The sequence below is a fragment of the Tamandua tetradactyla genome, chromosome 3 (assembly GCF_023851605.1).
Source record: "Tamandua tetradactyla isolate mTamTet1 chromosome 3, mTamTet1.pri, whole genome shotgun sequence".
NCBI classification, from domain to species: Eukaryota; Metazoa; Chordata; class Mammalia; order Pilosa; family Myrmecophagidae; genus Tamandua; species Tamandua tetradactyla.
The window spans coordinates 25,107,159-25,123,542 of NC_135329.1; the positions used below are offsets into that span (position 1 = coordinate 25,107,159).

Genomic DNA, 16,384 nt, shown 5'->3' on the forward strand with positions numbered 1-16,384 from the left:
CCAGCTGAAGCTTGCATAAGAGTTGCCTCCAGAATAGCCTCTCAACTACATTTGAACTCTCTAAGCCACTAGTACCTTATTTTGTTACATATCTTCTCCCCCTTTTTGTCAGGAAGGCATTGTTGATCCCACTGTGCCACTGTCAGTCTCATCCCTAGGAGTCATGTCCTATGTTATCAGGTTGATTATATCCCTGGACGTCATGTCCCATGTAGGGGAGAGGGTAGTGATTTTCCTTGAAGAGTTGGACTTAGAGAGGAAGAGAGGCCACATTGGAGCAAGAAAAGAGGTTATCTGGAAGTAACACTTATGCATAATTATTATAGGTAGGCTTAGCTTCTTTGCTGCAGAAATAAGTTTCATAAGTTCAAGTATCAAGCTTGACCCATTAACTTGGGAGTCCTTATTGTTTGAGAGAGTACCAGAGGTTTCCCAGTTGGGAAAGTTTAATAGTTCTGTGGTTTTCCCTCCAGTCCCTCAAGGGACTTTGCCAATACTTATTAATTATCTGCTCAACATTTTTCTGGGATGTATCCAGATATTACATTAAGCTATACAGGATTACAAGCCCTCATTCCCAGTTTGGGCTCCATGTATTTAAGTTATTCAAAGGAACTATCCAGATGGGTTGAGTTAGATTGTGTACTACAGAAATTTTAAGTTTTAGACAAATAAAGGTCTCTTCCTTTGGCCTCATACAGTAGGTGAAGTTCTAAAATACACTGTCATCCTTTCTCTGTATTGTTAGTCACCTTAGTCCCAACCATATTGGCTCCATTTTTATCTCTAATTGAAGTCTGATCTCTTTTTTGGTTTCTTTAACAGTTGTTATATATAGTAATGCTGACTTTCAGAACTTTAGAATGCTAACTTTGAGTCTTAGATGTCAACACAGATACCCAGAGCTCCAGGGAAATATCAGGTTATACACATATGTTATAGCATTTCAGAATCTAGCAATAGCACTTAATGCTTGGGAATAAATATGACTGCTATAATAACTTACAATATGGACCCCAATTTTCTTATAAGTATTCTCTAAAAGTGACCATACACTATTTATCCTTTTGTTTCTGGCTTATTTTGTACAACACAATGTCCCCAAGTTTCATTCATCTCATTGCTTGTTTCACAACTTATTCCTTTCTGTAACCACCACAATATTCCATCATAAATATACATCACAGTTCGCCTTTCTGCTTCTCAGTCATTGTACCATTTGGCCACCTTCATCCTTTGGGTGTAATGGATAATGTCCAAAATAAGCAATCCATGTCTCACAGTATCCTCACTTACTTGTACAGTCCTTATCACTCTCGATTTTAGACACTTTTCACTGCTCCAAGGAAAAAAGTAACTGGCAAGCACATCCTGACCAAAGAGAAAATCCAAAACTCCCCTTAACTCTTGTCCCTTCCCCCAATTATTTATCACTAGTATTGCTGTAGTACTGGTGATGTCTTCCTGTTAAATATAGGCCATAGCATGCAATAGAAGTTTTTCCCTGATTCCCTTCTATTATTGACTCTTTGTACAAGATTCATGCTTTTGAAGTGGTTCATGCAAAAGCTTACTTATATTTGTAGTGTTAATCGGTGAAATACATGGCTCTATACAAACCCTTTCAATCATATCCATCTTCAGTATGGCAATATTATAAACTCTCTAATGAACTACCCTCACTTCTATCTATTCCCATATATTTGAGTGCAACATCATTAGGATGCTGTTTACCTATCTCTAGCTTCTGTGTGTATCTAGGTCCCCTATATCTACCTTAAGAGACCTTGTGTTTACCTTTACCAGGGTCATATTAGCAAAATCATGCAGTATCTATCTTTTTGTATTTGGCTTATGTCATTCAGCATTATGTCTTCAAGGTTTATCTATGTGGTCATATGCTTCAGAACCTCATTTCATCTTACTGCTGCATAATAATCCAGCATATGTTATATACCATTTTGTTTATCCACTCTTCTGCTGATAGGCATTTGAATTGTTTCCATCTTTTGGCAATTGTGAATACAGCTGCTGTGAACATTAATGTGCAAATGTTTGTTCATGTCACTGCTTTCAATTTTCTGGGCATACACTGAATAGTGGTATTGCTGGGTTAATGGGCAAATTGATATTTGTTTTTTTGAGGAACTGCCAAGCTATCTTTCACAGTGGCTGTACCATTATACATTTCCAACAGCAGTGAATATCTATTTTAAAATTTCCACATCCTTTCCAACTTTTGTAGTTTCCTGTTTGTTTAATAGCAGACATTCTTATAGGTATGAGATGATATTCCATAGTAATTTTTATTTGAATTTCCCTTATAGCTAATGAAGGTGACCATCTCTTTATAAGTTTTTTTTTTTCCTGCATGTTGTGTGGCAGGGTCACATTTCATTATTTTTCTGTATGAGTATCCCGTTATTGCAGTACCACTTGTTGAATTTATTTTGTCCCGGTTCAGTGGATTTGGGAGTCTGTTGAAGATCAATTGACCATAGATTTGGTGGTCTATTTCTATACTCTTAATTTGATTCCTTTGATCAATATAATGTTTGTGCCAGTTCCATGCTCTTTTGACTACTGTAGCTTTGTAATAAGCTTTAAAATCATAAAGTGTCAGTCCTTCCACTTTGTTCTTCTTTTTTAGAATATTTTTGGCTATTTGAGATCTCTTTCCCTTCCAAATAAATTTGATAACTAGCTTTACCAGATATTCAAAGTAGGTTGTTGGAATTTTGATTGGCATTGTGTTGAGTCTGTAGATCACTTTGGGTAGAAATGATATCTTAATGATATCATTAATTTAACCTACCTATCCATGAGCACAGAATGTCTTTCCACCTACTTAGATCTTCTTTAAACTCTTTTAGCCATGTTTTTTAGTTTTCTGTGTACAGGTCCTTTACATCCCTGGATAAGTTTGTTTATAAACTCTTGATTCTTTTAGTTGCTATTTTGAATGGCATATTTTCCTTAATTGTCTCCTCAGTTTGGTCATTACTTGTGTATAGAAACATTTACTGACTTGTGCACATTAACTATGCATCTCGCCACTTTGCTGACTTTGTTTATTAGCTCCAGTAGCTTGGTCCTGGATTTCTCAGGATTTTCCAAGTATAGGATCATGTCATCTGCAAATAATGAAATTTTTATTACTTCCTTTCCAACTTGGATGTCTTTTATTTATTTTTCTTTCCTGATTGCTTGTGCTAGAACTTCTAGCACAATGTTGAACAATAGTGATGACAGAAGGCATCCTTGTCTTGTTCCTAATCCTAGGGGGAATGCTTTCAATCTTTCACTACTAATTATGATGCTAGATATGGGATTTTTATATTTTTCATACATACTTTTTATCATGTTGAGGGTATTTCCTCCAGTTCCTACCTTTTGAAGTATTTTTATTGTAAAAGAATGCTGAATTTTGTTGACTGCTTTTTCAGCATCAATCAAGATGATCATGTGATTTTTTTAAACAATCAAATATTTACCAATCTCTTACAATTTCTTCTTTGACCCACTGATTGCTTAAGAGCATGTCGTTTAATCTCCACATACTTGTGAAAGTTCTGGTTCTTTGGTGGTTATTGATTTCCAGCTTCATTCCATTATGACCAGAGAAAGTTCTTTGAATAATTTCAGTCTTTTAAAATTTATAGAGACCTGTTTTGTGCCCCAGCATATGATCTATCCTGGAGAATGTTCCATAAGCACTAGAGAAGAATGTATAACTTGGTGTTTTGGGGTACAATGACCTGTATATGTCTGTTAAGTCTAATTTATTAATCACACTGTTCAGGTTCTAACCAAAGTGTGGCTTCGGGACCACTTCTTTCTGTGCACCACCGCTTGCCCAGGTGAAGTCATGACTGAGCACACACACTCCATTCTCTCTGTCCCAATTTCTCCACTTTTTCATCCAGGACCTCCCTATGTAATGTAGAAGACTCTCTCTGGTCTCTTGCACCCTGGAACTGCTGTCACAGTCATTTTTATGTCCATTACCTAGTTGTTCCATAGAACAGGGATGAGCTCGGACTATCTTATTCCACCATCTTTCCAGAAGTCTCATATAGTTTTTCTTCTGTAATATGTTGACATGGTAAATGACATTGAATTTCGAATGTTGAACTAATCTTGCATTTCCAGAATAAGCCCAACTTGATCATAATTATCTTTTAAGTATATGGCTTGATTCAATTTGCTAATATGTCTTGAGAATTTTGACTTATCTTCATAAGATATATTAGTCTGTAGTTTTCCTTTCTTATGACATTATTTTTTTATCAGAAAATAAATATTTTTTTCTATCAGAGTAAAGCCAACCTCAGAAGATGAATGAGAATGTGTTTCCAACTCTTCCATTTTCTGGAAATATTTGAGTAGAATTGTTATAATTTCTTCCTAAAATAGCTGATACAGTTTACTAGTAAAACCATTTAGCCCTGGAGCTTTCTTTTTGGACAGGTTTTTAGCTATAAATTCAATTTCATCAATAAATATAGGACTATTCAGGTCATCTTTCCCTTCTTGAGCGAGTGTTGGTAGTTTATGTCTTCCATGACACTTCATTTAAGTTGGGATAAATTTTAAATAATTTCTTTTATTATGCTTTTAATATCTGTGGAATTTATGTCGATGCTCCCTCTCCCATTTATGATATTGGCAATTTGTGACTTTTTAATGGCCAGTGTGGCTGAAGGTTTATCAGTTTTATTAATCTTCTTAAAGAAGCAGGTTTTAGTTTTATTGAAACTCTTATCTTCTCAAGCTCATTGATTTCTGTACTTGCCTATATTGTTTGCTTCCTTCTCCATAATTTGCATTGAATTTGTTCTTTTTTCTTCTTGTTTCTTAAGGTGAAATTTTATGTCATTTATTCAAGATTACTGCTTTTCTAATAAAAGCATTTAAGACTATCAATTCCCACTAACCCCAAGTTTAGCTGCATCCAAGATATCTAGGTATATGCATTTTAATTTTAATTCCATTTGCAATATTTTCTAACTGCTCTTTTTATTTTTTCTTTGATGTGTATATTATTTAAAAGTGTGTTGTAATAATCTCTTATTGATTTTTTAAAGTTCTATTATGTTCTGAGACTCTATTTTGTAGAAATTTAATATTTTTAAGTCTTTCACATTTGTTTTTGTAAATGTTCCAAATGAACTTGAAGAAAAGAGTTTATTCGTTGTTGTTGAGTGGTGTGTTCTATAATTGTCAGTAAGATTAACTTGGTTATAATGATGTTCAGGTCAGGTCCTTTAAATCCTTATGGAGGGAAAGGGTTTAAGTATCCAGGTCTAACTTTGGATTTGCTACATCGTCCAATTCATTTAAGTGGCATAAATTTTAAACAATTTCTTTTATTACACTTTTATATCTGTAGAATTTGTATTGATGCCCCTTCTCTCATTTATGATATTGGTAATTTCTGACTTTTTAACAGCCAGTCTGGCTAGAGGTTTATCAGTGTTATTAAGCTTCTTAAAGAACCAAATTTAGGTTTTATCGACACTCTTACCTTCTCAATTCATTGATTTCTGTTCTTGCCTTTATTGTTTGCTTTCTTCTCCATAAATTTTGTTTAATGTATTTGGAAGCTCTGCTGAGAGGTTTGTACACATGTAGGGGTGTAATAACTTCTTGGAGAATTGCCCCCTTTAGCATGATGTCATTTCCCTCTTTAATCTTGACAACTATCCTTAACTTGGTTGTTTAAATAATTTATATTTAATATGATTTTTTACATTGTTGGGCCAAAATATTCCATCTTGCTGGTGGTCTGCACTTTGTTCCACCTATTCTATGTTTTATTTTTTTCTGTCTGCTTTTGGATTATTTGCATATTTTTAAATAATGTCATTTTATGTCCACTATGAGCTTTTTATTGGTACCTCTTCCTTTTTGTTAGTACCTCTTTCTATTTATTTTTTGGTGGATTTCCTTGCATTTACCACATACATCTTCACTAGTCAATTTAACTTGTAATAGTATTACACTCCTTCACATATCCTATAAGGATTTTGTGAGAGAATAGCCCAACTTCCTCTCTCCCATACATATACACCTTATAATGTATTTAAATTTTACAGGTGCTATAAAACACAGTGCTATACATTCACTTTAGAAAGTGAGTTATCTTTTACATAATTTAAAATAAGAAAAAAATGAATTTTATATGTACCTTCAATTATGCATTCTTAGAATTCTTCATTTCTTTGTGTAGATTCAAGTTTCTGCCAAGTATTATTTTTTTTCCAGAATAAATTTTTTTCTAAACATTTCTTGTAATGCAGGTCTGTTTATAATGAATCCCTTGCCTTTTTTTTTTTTTTTTTTGTATGAGAAAGACTATTTCTCCTTCATATTTGATACTTCCTCTAGGTTTATAATTCTGGGTTTACAGAATTTTTCTTTAAGTACTTTAATTGTTTCAAGTTACTATTTTCTGGCTTGCAGAGTTTCTGATGAGATGTTTGTTGTAAACCTTACCTTTCTTCCTCTGTTTGAAAGGTCTTTTTTTCTGACTACTTTAAGACTTTGTGTTTTTCTTGCATCAATGTTATTACGATCATAATCTAGGGGGTTGGGGTGGGGGGAGTTGCTATTTATCCTCCGTGGTATTCCTTGAGCTTTGGGGCCTTGAGCCTGTTGTCTGTGATTAACTTCAGAAAATTCTTGGCCATTATTTCTCAAATATTTGTTCTCTCCCACTCCTCTCTTTTCTGAGATTCTAATTACACATATGTATGGCATTTGATATTGTCCTATAAGCCTTGTTTGCACTCTTCTTTTCTTTCCATCATTTTCCTTTTTGTGTTTCAGTTTGGGTAATTTCTTTTGATGTATTGTCAAAGCCGCTGATTGTTTCCTCAGTTATATCAGTCTGTTTCAAACATTATTCATCTTTGTTACTGTATTTTTCACTTTTAGCATTTCCATTTCATTCTTTCTCAGTGTCCATTTCACTGTTAAGCTTCCTACCTGGTCTTGCATTTTGACAATTTTTTTACACTAAAACTTTAACATTTTGATCAGTTATTTTAAATTCCCTGTCTGATAGTTTTAATGCCTGTGTCACGTATCAGTTATTCTGTTGTTTGCATGTTTGTGTCTTGTAGGGGTATTGATGTCTCCTTGCTCTTTTGTACACATTTTTATTGTTTGTTGAAAGCCAAATAGCTTATATAACACAGTAGACTGAGGTAAATATATTTTAGGCATGGGAATAACCTCATTCCTTCTACAAGGCCTTTAGTGAGAGGGTTTGAGACAATCTAACAGGAAGTGATCTGTACGTGTTATGTTTTTGTTGTTGCTTTGGTTACTTCAGCACACCACAGACTTCAAATTCCTCTAGAATCACTCTGAGTTTAGAGGTAGATGCTGCTTTGCCAGAGTTTTTCTCAAAGTCTGCTCCACACTCTTCTTTAGGCTTTCCTTTTGAACTGTACCTCACTGAGGTTCTCCAGATGCTCTTGCTATCTTTCCCAGTAGTTGATTGTCATTATTTGTTACTGGGTGCTGCTATCCCTTTCGTGAGAGGAGGGGATAACTAGTCATTGGCAAGTCTTGTGCCCCTTGGATCCTGGAGGGTCCATCTCATGTTCCTGCCTCACAACCAGCTGGAGGAGACATCTCATGGCCTGGTTGACTATATATTCCTGCTCCTCTCCCATAGGTAGAGGGTTTTTTGTTTTTTTCTGTTTCTTCCTCATAGTTGCATTGGGTTTTACCAGTGCCCTAAGGGTGTCAGGATATGTTGTTCTTCCCCCAGCAATTTGAGGCTTTAGTTTAGGGCCAGGACCAGGATGAGTGAAGTCTTAAGATATTGATGTTTTATTTACCGTGAATTTTTTTTTTTGCATCAAGTTTTATTGTTTTAGATATTGTATCAAAATATTTATTAAGATTACTGAAGATTTTGGTACATCCTTAAAGTTTGCATTTGAGGTGTGTTTCTCAATTACCACACCCTAATCCTGGCCCTGCTCTTGTTCCAAGGGAGAGAGAGAGAGAGGACAAGGGTCACAAGAAGGATCCTGGTGGGGAAGGGGTTCATGCCTTTTCTTCCGCTTCCTTCCACCAGGCCTAAACTATGAGGACGGCTTCATGGAGAGTTTCATTTGGTAATGTCAGTGGAGAAAAACCTGGGTGGGTAGGACTTCTTGTGTCTACAGTCCCACATGTTGTGTATTCTCTTGCTAGATCACAGTTAGCAATTAAAAAGAAAGATTAGCTGAGTCCTTACTTGTATCAGTTAATGTCTTGTATCAGAAAGCAAATTTTTACATCTCTAGGTACATTTGTCCTTAGATTTTAGGTTTGTTCTTCCTGCAACTTCACTTCTAGGATGGGTTCCAGAAAATTGTGAATTTGTCTATTATCTAGTGTCTTATTTATTGCAAGTTTGGGAGATATGGTCTTTTCAGAGCATAAGTGGAAAGAGCATGACTAGGGGAGGATTTCTCTTTTACTTTGTCTGGTTTTAGTCTTGCCTGGATTTCAAGAGTGAGCCTTTTTTTAGGGATCCGGCCCATCCTTCCTGTAGCAGCCAAATTCTGCTATTTTTGATAGGTCTTTTGTGGGAGAGTGCTTCCTACCCTACTGCAGTGAGGGGAGACCTCAAAGTTGCTATTTATATAGATTCTTGGGCTCATGACTGTTTTCAGCCCCTCCACTGGGGGGAGTAGTAAGGGGTCATGCTTTGTTTTGTAAAAATATTTTCAAGCCACAACAGACCTTCAGCTGAGCCCCAGGTTGTCAAGGATTGATGCTTCTCCTCCAGTGGCTTATGGCTTAAAGCTTGAAGATTTTGTTCCTTAGGGGAGGACAGTCCAGCTACAGCTTCATACTTTTCTCATAGCAACAATTGTCACTTTGCACCTCCAGGCCTGCATTACCAGGGAAGGCTCTTTCTAATCTACTACTCTGCCACCAAAATCTGTCATGATCTCCTGGATGAGGCTTTATTTGGACACTGTTCCATTCTTTTTTAAACTTTGTGGTCTCATTTTTTCCATCTATTGTTAAACTTCATATTACTAAGTAGCAGGATTTACCAGATTCATCTCACTAGGATAAAACAATATAAATGGTAGGCATTAACCTCCTACCTTAAAAACATGTTCCTTTTTGCCACCCTCTACTCTTCCTCATGAATCTCTGTATTTGATTTTTTGAAATGTAACTAGATAAGGGAATCAAGTCTCTGTGGGTAGGGGTTGCTGGTGGACTCCTCTCTGTCTACTAGGTGATTAGAGCAAGCAGTGACTCTCCAGTATTGTTATATTGCTCCTTGATAACTCGTAGAGGATAATGATTCATTTCCTTGCCCAAGAACCTCTAATTAGAAATAATTTGAAAATGAAGTTGGCTATTGGAGTTGACTGATGTCTTGCTTAGACAGTAATAAAATTGAGAAAAATATGAATGATATCAAAGGCTAGGTTAACAAAGTTTTACATCCCTATTAGCCAAACATATCAAAGACTACAAATTAATTTAGAAGGTATTAAAATGTAAGCCATGAAGGAGGGAGATGAATCATAGAGAAAAAAAATCTTATTCCTTCTCATTGTTGAAGAAAGTTCACTATTATCTCTCAAGGCAAGAGATCAGAACAATTTTCCTCATAACAGGGACCCATACACAAGAACAAAGAGCAGGTCCCATATGCTATGGTAGATATTCAGTAACAAGGACTTGTGGTGTGTGTGTGTGTGTGTGTGTGTGTGAGAGAGAGAGAGAGAGAGAGAGAGAGAGAGAGAGAGAGAGAGAGAGAGAGAGAGAGAGAGAGAGAGAGAGAGAGAGAGAGAAAGAGAGAGAGAGAGAGAGAGGAAAAAAGAGAGAGGAGAGAATTTTATGAATAATGTGTGAAAGCTCTAATTATATCTGTCTACTCCACCGGGCAACAGAAAAAATAATTAACTATAAAAACCACATATCAGAGTGATAACTCAGTTTGCAAAACAGAGACTCTGTTTCCCCATTTTCACCCTTAGGACCACAGTGATAACCAGCTTAGAGTTGCAGGGACAATGGCCCATGAAATGGGCCATAATTTTGGAATGTTTCATGACTCCTACGTTTGCAAGTGCCCTTCTACAATATGTGTGATGGACAGAGCACTAAGGTGAGACTTTTCATTTTTGCTTCATGGTCCGTACTATGCTTTTTGTCATCTTCAGCAACATGTTCAAAGTTTTTAATTATTAAGTTGCAGTATCAGAATGCAGATATGAATGTGTACCTAAGCTAAACCACAGTTCTTTTCATCTACATGAAATATTTTTCATTAACTAAAACACATTTGAAATATATTCTCTGATGTTGAAGCAATTTGTCATTTTATTCTCATCTTATCTACACAAGTTCCAGTTTCAGAAAACCATCAATATTTATCAATTTTTCAGAGAATTCAGAATGAATAGTGGTAGGAGAGGATGCTATGAGAAAAATCCAATTAAAGGAGAAAACTCCCACAGGAAGATGTAGAGAGGGTCTGTCATAGGATATTACACATTCCTGGTTTGCCTTAGGCAAAATTGCCTTGGAATTTTACCTTTAAAAATCTCAAGATGCCTTTCATGTATTCATTTCCTCTTCTCTAGCCCATTTGCCCAACTCACTTAAACAAGGCTTGTTCTGCCATGCCCCTCACCAAAATAAGATATGACTTCCTACCATGTTACATACCTTATGTTATCACTCTCAGATATTACTGCGTTTTTAAACATCATCTTTATACATTTGTGGAATGGAAGGATTCTGTCTATTGGAATTCCTCTGATAAAAAATGAATTCTTAGACATGTGAATAAATTAGATTTTACTACATAGCCAAAATAACCTGAGGCAGAATAAGATTATCTAGATATTGGAAGCAGTTTTGTTCGACTAAACTGCAGGCTAAGTCTATCTTTTGAGAAATGACCACATTTGCTCATTGAGCTGGAGGTGTTTGGTCCACCCAGTCAGGTTAATTCACCCACACCAAAGAGCTCATAGTTTAGCAGTTTGTCTGTGGATTGGACTTGGGCCTTTGGGGGTAGATTGTGGGTGTAATCATGCCGAGTATGTGAGATATCACTCCCTATTTTCTAAGTATGACTGTATTTCTTTTCCACTTTCCTTATCTTCACAGTTTCTATATACCCACAGACTTCAGTTCCTGCAGTCGTGTCAGCTATGACAAGTTCTTTGAAGATAAATTATCAAATTGCCTCTTGAATGCCCCATTGCCTACAGATATCATATCAACCCCGACGTGTGGGAACCAGTTGGTGGAAATGGGAGAGGACTGTGATTGTGGAACTCCTGAGGTACTACCAAGCACTTTATAAAATGATCTAATTTGATTTTCAGGTGTTTAGATCAATCATGGAAGAAAGAATGTCTGCCCAGGATGAAAGTACACGTTTTTTGTAATTTTGGGTACTTTCATTTGCTGATATTTGTCAATCAATTTCTTCTGACAACAAACCATGCATTGCTTTATAACTTCTCAGCATTTCCTTCCCTATCCCTGTTTTGTTATGTACCACTTGTCAGCTTGTGCTTTGTGTCCTCATCCCTCTCTTTCTGACTGAAGTACTCCAAGCTTCTTGTATGACTTTTCATTACTGTGCAGTTGATTTAGATGCAGGACTGAGATAGTGCTCAGAGAGTGCAAATAACTTGCCCAGCATCATAGAGCTGCTAGAAGGAGGAGCCAAGATCTGGTTTCAGGTGTTTCTGTTTCCAGCATCCCTACATCAGACTGCTCGGGGATCTAGTGCTTGTCCTGCCTCTGAGCTTAAGAGTTACTGTTGGACGTCCCTGGCCCGGCCTGCCCCTATTCACATGGCAGCCAGGTTTCTGAATGGGACCTTTATATTCATCTTATTAACATATTAGGAGGAGTGCTATGCCAAGGCCTCAGAGGACTGGCTTTTCAGTAATTTAAGAAAATGTGAATTACAAATTTATTCACTCTATGAGAAGGAATAATCTTTCCCAGATGATCTTTCTGTTTGGACTAAGGGAAACAGTTTTAACCCTAAAATGTAACTCTACACATATTCTTCCTCTCTGGGAGTTTAGAAAGTCTCTGAGATAGGAGTTTCCTTGATGCTCTATGAAGGCAGCTGATTTCTCAAAAAAAAAATGAAAAACGTATATTGCTTTACTCAGAGATGAACTAAATGTCAAAGGTGAATAAAGAACTGTATCTCCAGATTTTCAGCTCATGCTCTTAGAGATTGAATTATCAGCTGGATATATGAATAACTGAGGAGTTGAACTAATGATGTTCTACAATTATTTAGATGACTTTTAAAACAATCATCCTTTTTTGTTTGTTTGTTTTCCTGTCAACTTGTAACAAAACCACTAGGCCATTTTCAGTATTACTATTGGGTACTGGGGGAAGAAGGAAAGATACATAAGTTAAATGAAAAAAGATGTAAGTAGGACTTTGATAAACAAAGCATCAATTACTCCATGCTTGTTTTATCTCTTATGTTTTCAAATATTAAGCTTGTTTTTTATCTCTTATTTAATTGAAAATATTTTTCAGTCTCTACCAAAGTAAAAAACTTGTGATGAATAGATTATATTATGAATTGTGCTGAAATGGGACCAAAAATCATCTGTCATTTTCATTTGCATCTAATATTTCTTAGGAATGCACCAACATTTGCTGCGATGCTAAAACATGTAAAATCAAAGCAAATTTTCAATGTGCCTTAGGAGAATGCTGTAAAAAATGCCAAGTAAGATTATTTTATTTTATTTCAAAATAAGATTATTTTATTTCAGTAATTATAGTTACTTTAATTTTTTTCCCTATGAAGATCTTAGAGGCTATGTTAAATGGAATAGGTAAAGCAATATGTTTATTTCTGTCTACAAAATAATACCACTTTCCATTTACCAAGCACTCACTAAGTGCTTTATATAATACAATCTGTTTAATATCCCAATAATCATTTGAAGTAGGTATTATCATCTCATTTTGCTTTGGAGGAAGCAGAGGCTCAAATTAGAGAAAGTACAATGTAATATGGCCTCTAAATGGCAATCCCCAAATCTGACCCACCCTAAAATCACTGCCCATTACTTCTATGAATTGCTTCTTCTGGGGCCGCATGGACTGCTTAGAGCAAATCTCATAAAACTGGTCATGAATGCTTTTAACAAAGCGTTGGATAGAAGAGCTTTAACTATGAATGATATGGCGGCACCACTACCTTTCCCCTTTGAAGTCACTTCAGGATGAAATTCTTAAGAGAAGACATACAGTGAGTATATCATGTCACTTTGTGGAGCTTTTTAAACTTTCGAGGTCGCATTTTACATACTATGATTGCCTATAACTCCTCTATATTGTCCTGATTTATGTGTTTTTCTCCTTAGTTAGATTGACTCCCAAGGGCAGTGAACTGTCTGATTCATCTTTGGTACAGACTTTGATACATTTTAAATACTTAATATTTCATTGCAGAATGAATGTGTAGATGGCATATCAGGTTCTGGGAAAGCTGGGAACTTGGTTTGTTTATTAATGTCAATGGGTGAGGAAAGAAATGAAGGTGATCAAAAGGTAGCAAATTTAAGAATTTAAGTGGTACTCAACAAGTATTTATTAAGTGTTATTTAGTAGAGATTATGAGAGATAGTAAAAAATCAGTCTCACAGTAAATAACTTACTTTGTACCTAGGATAATAATATATACACACTCTTGAAAAATGAAAATATAATACATGGCTAGGTGCCCAGAAAAATACTGCAATGCATTCTATTTGTATAACATTTTTCCACATATGCTCTCACATCATTTTCACAATGATCTTCTAAAATAGCTATTAGATAAGGGAACTGATATTTAGAGTGATTAGATCAGTTTTCTAAGGTTACACATGTAGGCACTAGTAGAACCAGAATTCAAACCCATGTCTTCTAAACCCTAATTCAAAACTCTTTCTACCACCATGTGTGGAAAATAGGGGTAGCATTTTCATAGAAGAATTTTCATGAAAAATGAGGTTTTGGTCTGGCCTGGAAAATATGAATATATTTTAAATAAGCAGACAGAAAGAGGAAGCATACCCAAATGAAGAGACAGAGAGAAAATACAGACATAACAGAAGGCTTGTGGGACAGCAGATAAGGTTGTTTGGAGCAGTGGGCACTGATCTTATATATGGAGGATCTTATATACTCCGATTGAATTTTTGCTGTAAAAGTATTTAAGAGTTTTTTGATGTCATGAGAGCATGGCTTGCTCACTTCAGGTAGGGAAAGCTCTGCTCCCCATGTCCTTACAGGCCTTCTCAAATTTGTATGATGACAGAGTTTGTGTCACTAAAGTTTCTCTGAGAATTTAAGAGCAAGACTTGTAGTCACAGGTAGCAATGGAGTTAATACATCAAACGAATATTTGGTTATTTCTCCCTCATGAAAATTCATTACATAGGCAGCAGTGAGTTGAAAAGAAATATCTGAAAATACAATGATAAGAATTAAGTATTAGGAGACTTGATGCCTGGGAAAATCTCAGCACTTGCTGATTTGGTGCTTAATACCAATACCAAGAAATCTCTAAAACTGCAGATTTAAATCTACTTGAAAGTCTAACAAAGATGTGGGGAAAATTCAACAAAGGAAAAAATAACTCCTTTCTTTGGATCTTCCTTCTTGTTTCTTTCTGTATTGTCTGGGCTATCTTTCTCAAGAGTTTGTATTACAAACTCAGAAACATTGATTGCTTAAAGGTTTAGGACGTTGGCCAAAGTCAACATAAATGATTTAAAAGGAAATGGCTTTAACTTATACAAGGAAAATGTAACCTGGAATAGAGTGATGCCTGCAAGTAACTTGCCAAAGAAGGCCAAATGGAAAATGTTACTTTGAGGCTTTAGAGTAAACCAGGTAGAAAATGCCTTCTCTCCACATTTATTTTCCTACAGTTTGAAACGGCTGGTGCTGTTTGCAGACCAGCAAAAGATGAGTGTGATCTGGCTGAAATGTGTGATGGTAAATCTGGTAACTGCCCTGAAGATAGATTCCAAGTCAATGGCTTCCCGTGCCAAAATGGAAAGGGCTACTGCTTGATGGGGATGTGTCCCACGCTGAAGGAGCAGTGCACAGAGATGTGGGGACCAGGTAGGAGGAGAAACTCCAGCATTGCTGCCCTTCCTGCCTCCTCCTATGTGCATGCAAAGGAAAAACTCCATATCCCAGATGACAGTGTTTAATCATGGCCAAGGGAACATTCAGCCCCATTCTTCTTAAAAGCTGGGTCACTGCTAAAAATCATGAATAAGTACATTTTAGGACTTAAAGTTAGTTTTAGCAAATCAAAATACAAGATGGCCCAAGTTAAATTTGAATTTCAGGTTAACAACAACTTTTCTTTTTTTTCAGTTTGATATGTCCTGTGCAATATTGAGGTGGTATACACATACTAAAAAAAAAAAAATTATTATTTGTTTATTTGAAGTTTGAACTTAACTGGGTGTCCTGTATTTTATCGGGCAACCCAAACCAACATCCTTCTCCAGTAAGCAAACCTTTGGAAGCTGTGTGGTGTGTGTGTGTGTGTGTGTGTGTGTGTGTGTGTGTGTGTGTGTGTGTGTGTGTGGTGTGGTGTAGTTGAGGGCAGGAATTCTGGGAAAGAGGAAGAAAGGAAAAAGGAGGATTCTCTGACAGCAGAAAGAGGAATGAGGAAAAATGAAAGCTCTTAAATAGTAATTTTTTCCTCAACACTGAAAGTTGAGAGACCATATTCTCTGATTATGTTAGCATTAAATTAATACTGAAGGTATAATTAAAAAACCTCCAAACATTAAAAAAAAATTTAAGTTGTATGAAATTATTTGATTAAAAAGACAATTTTAAAGATTACTTATTTGACATTCCTGGATGTGATGTGTACTATGCAACATATTGTTAATTTCATATCTTTTCCTGCCATACTGTCAGATTCTTACTGAAATGGATATGGGGCTATTTTATTAAAATAGGGGAAAATCAGCATTGTGCCTAAAAATATTTTAAGAGAGTCATCACGTGTCAGAAACTTCAAATAATTCTTGAAATTATACATAAGACAAAGACTGAAGAAAGCAACAAAAAAATACTGATTCCCAATACACCCGGGAAAAAGCATTAGCTGGGAAAGAAATGAAAAAAAGTCTCTCAATAAAACCCTCTGGGTCAGGCAAATGTGACTGAGACATAATATGAAGACATGCTTGAAACCATTAGTGCATCAGAAGTGCACTGATGTGCTGGAATACGGCTTTTGCCATCCTCCTACTTGTACTTCTTTGGAGCAATATGCTAAGTTAAAGGTGAAAGCAAAGGTGGCTTTGCCAGGTAGAGGCCCTGTGTT

The 16,384-nt window shown here is 35.9% G+C and overlaps 1 protein-coding gene across 5 annotated transcripts in view; it reads left to right on the forward strand.

Annotated features, from left to right (window-relative positions):
- ADAM28 (ADAM metallopeptidase domain 28) overlaps positions 1–16,384 on the forward strand; it is a 67,622-nt gene that overhangs the window by 36,989 nt on the left and 14,249 nt on the right. For 4 of the 5 annotated variants that reach the window (XM_077152819.1, XM_077152820.1, XM_077152821.1 and 1 more), the window contains 4 exons: positions 10,011–10,141; positions 11,152–11,329; positions 12,671–12,760; positions 14,958–15,153. In XM_077152819.1, the coding sequence (XP_077008934.1) occupies positions 10,011–10,141; positions 11,152–11,329; positions 12,671–12,760; positions 14,958–15,153 (595 nt within the window). The remainder of the gene's footprint in view (positions 1–10,010; positions 10,142–11,151; positions 11,330–12,670; positions 12,761–14,957; positions 15,154–16,384) is intronic. The other variant, XM_077152822.1, reaches the window with a different exon arrangement.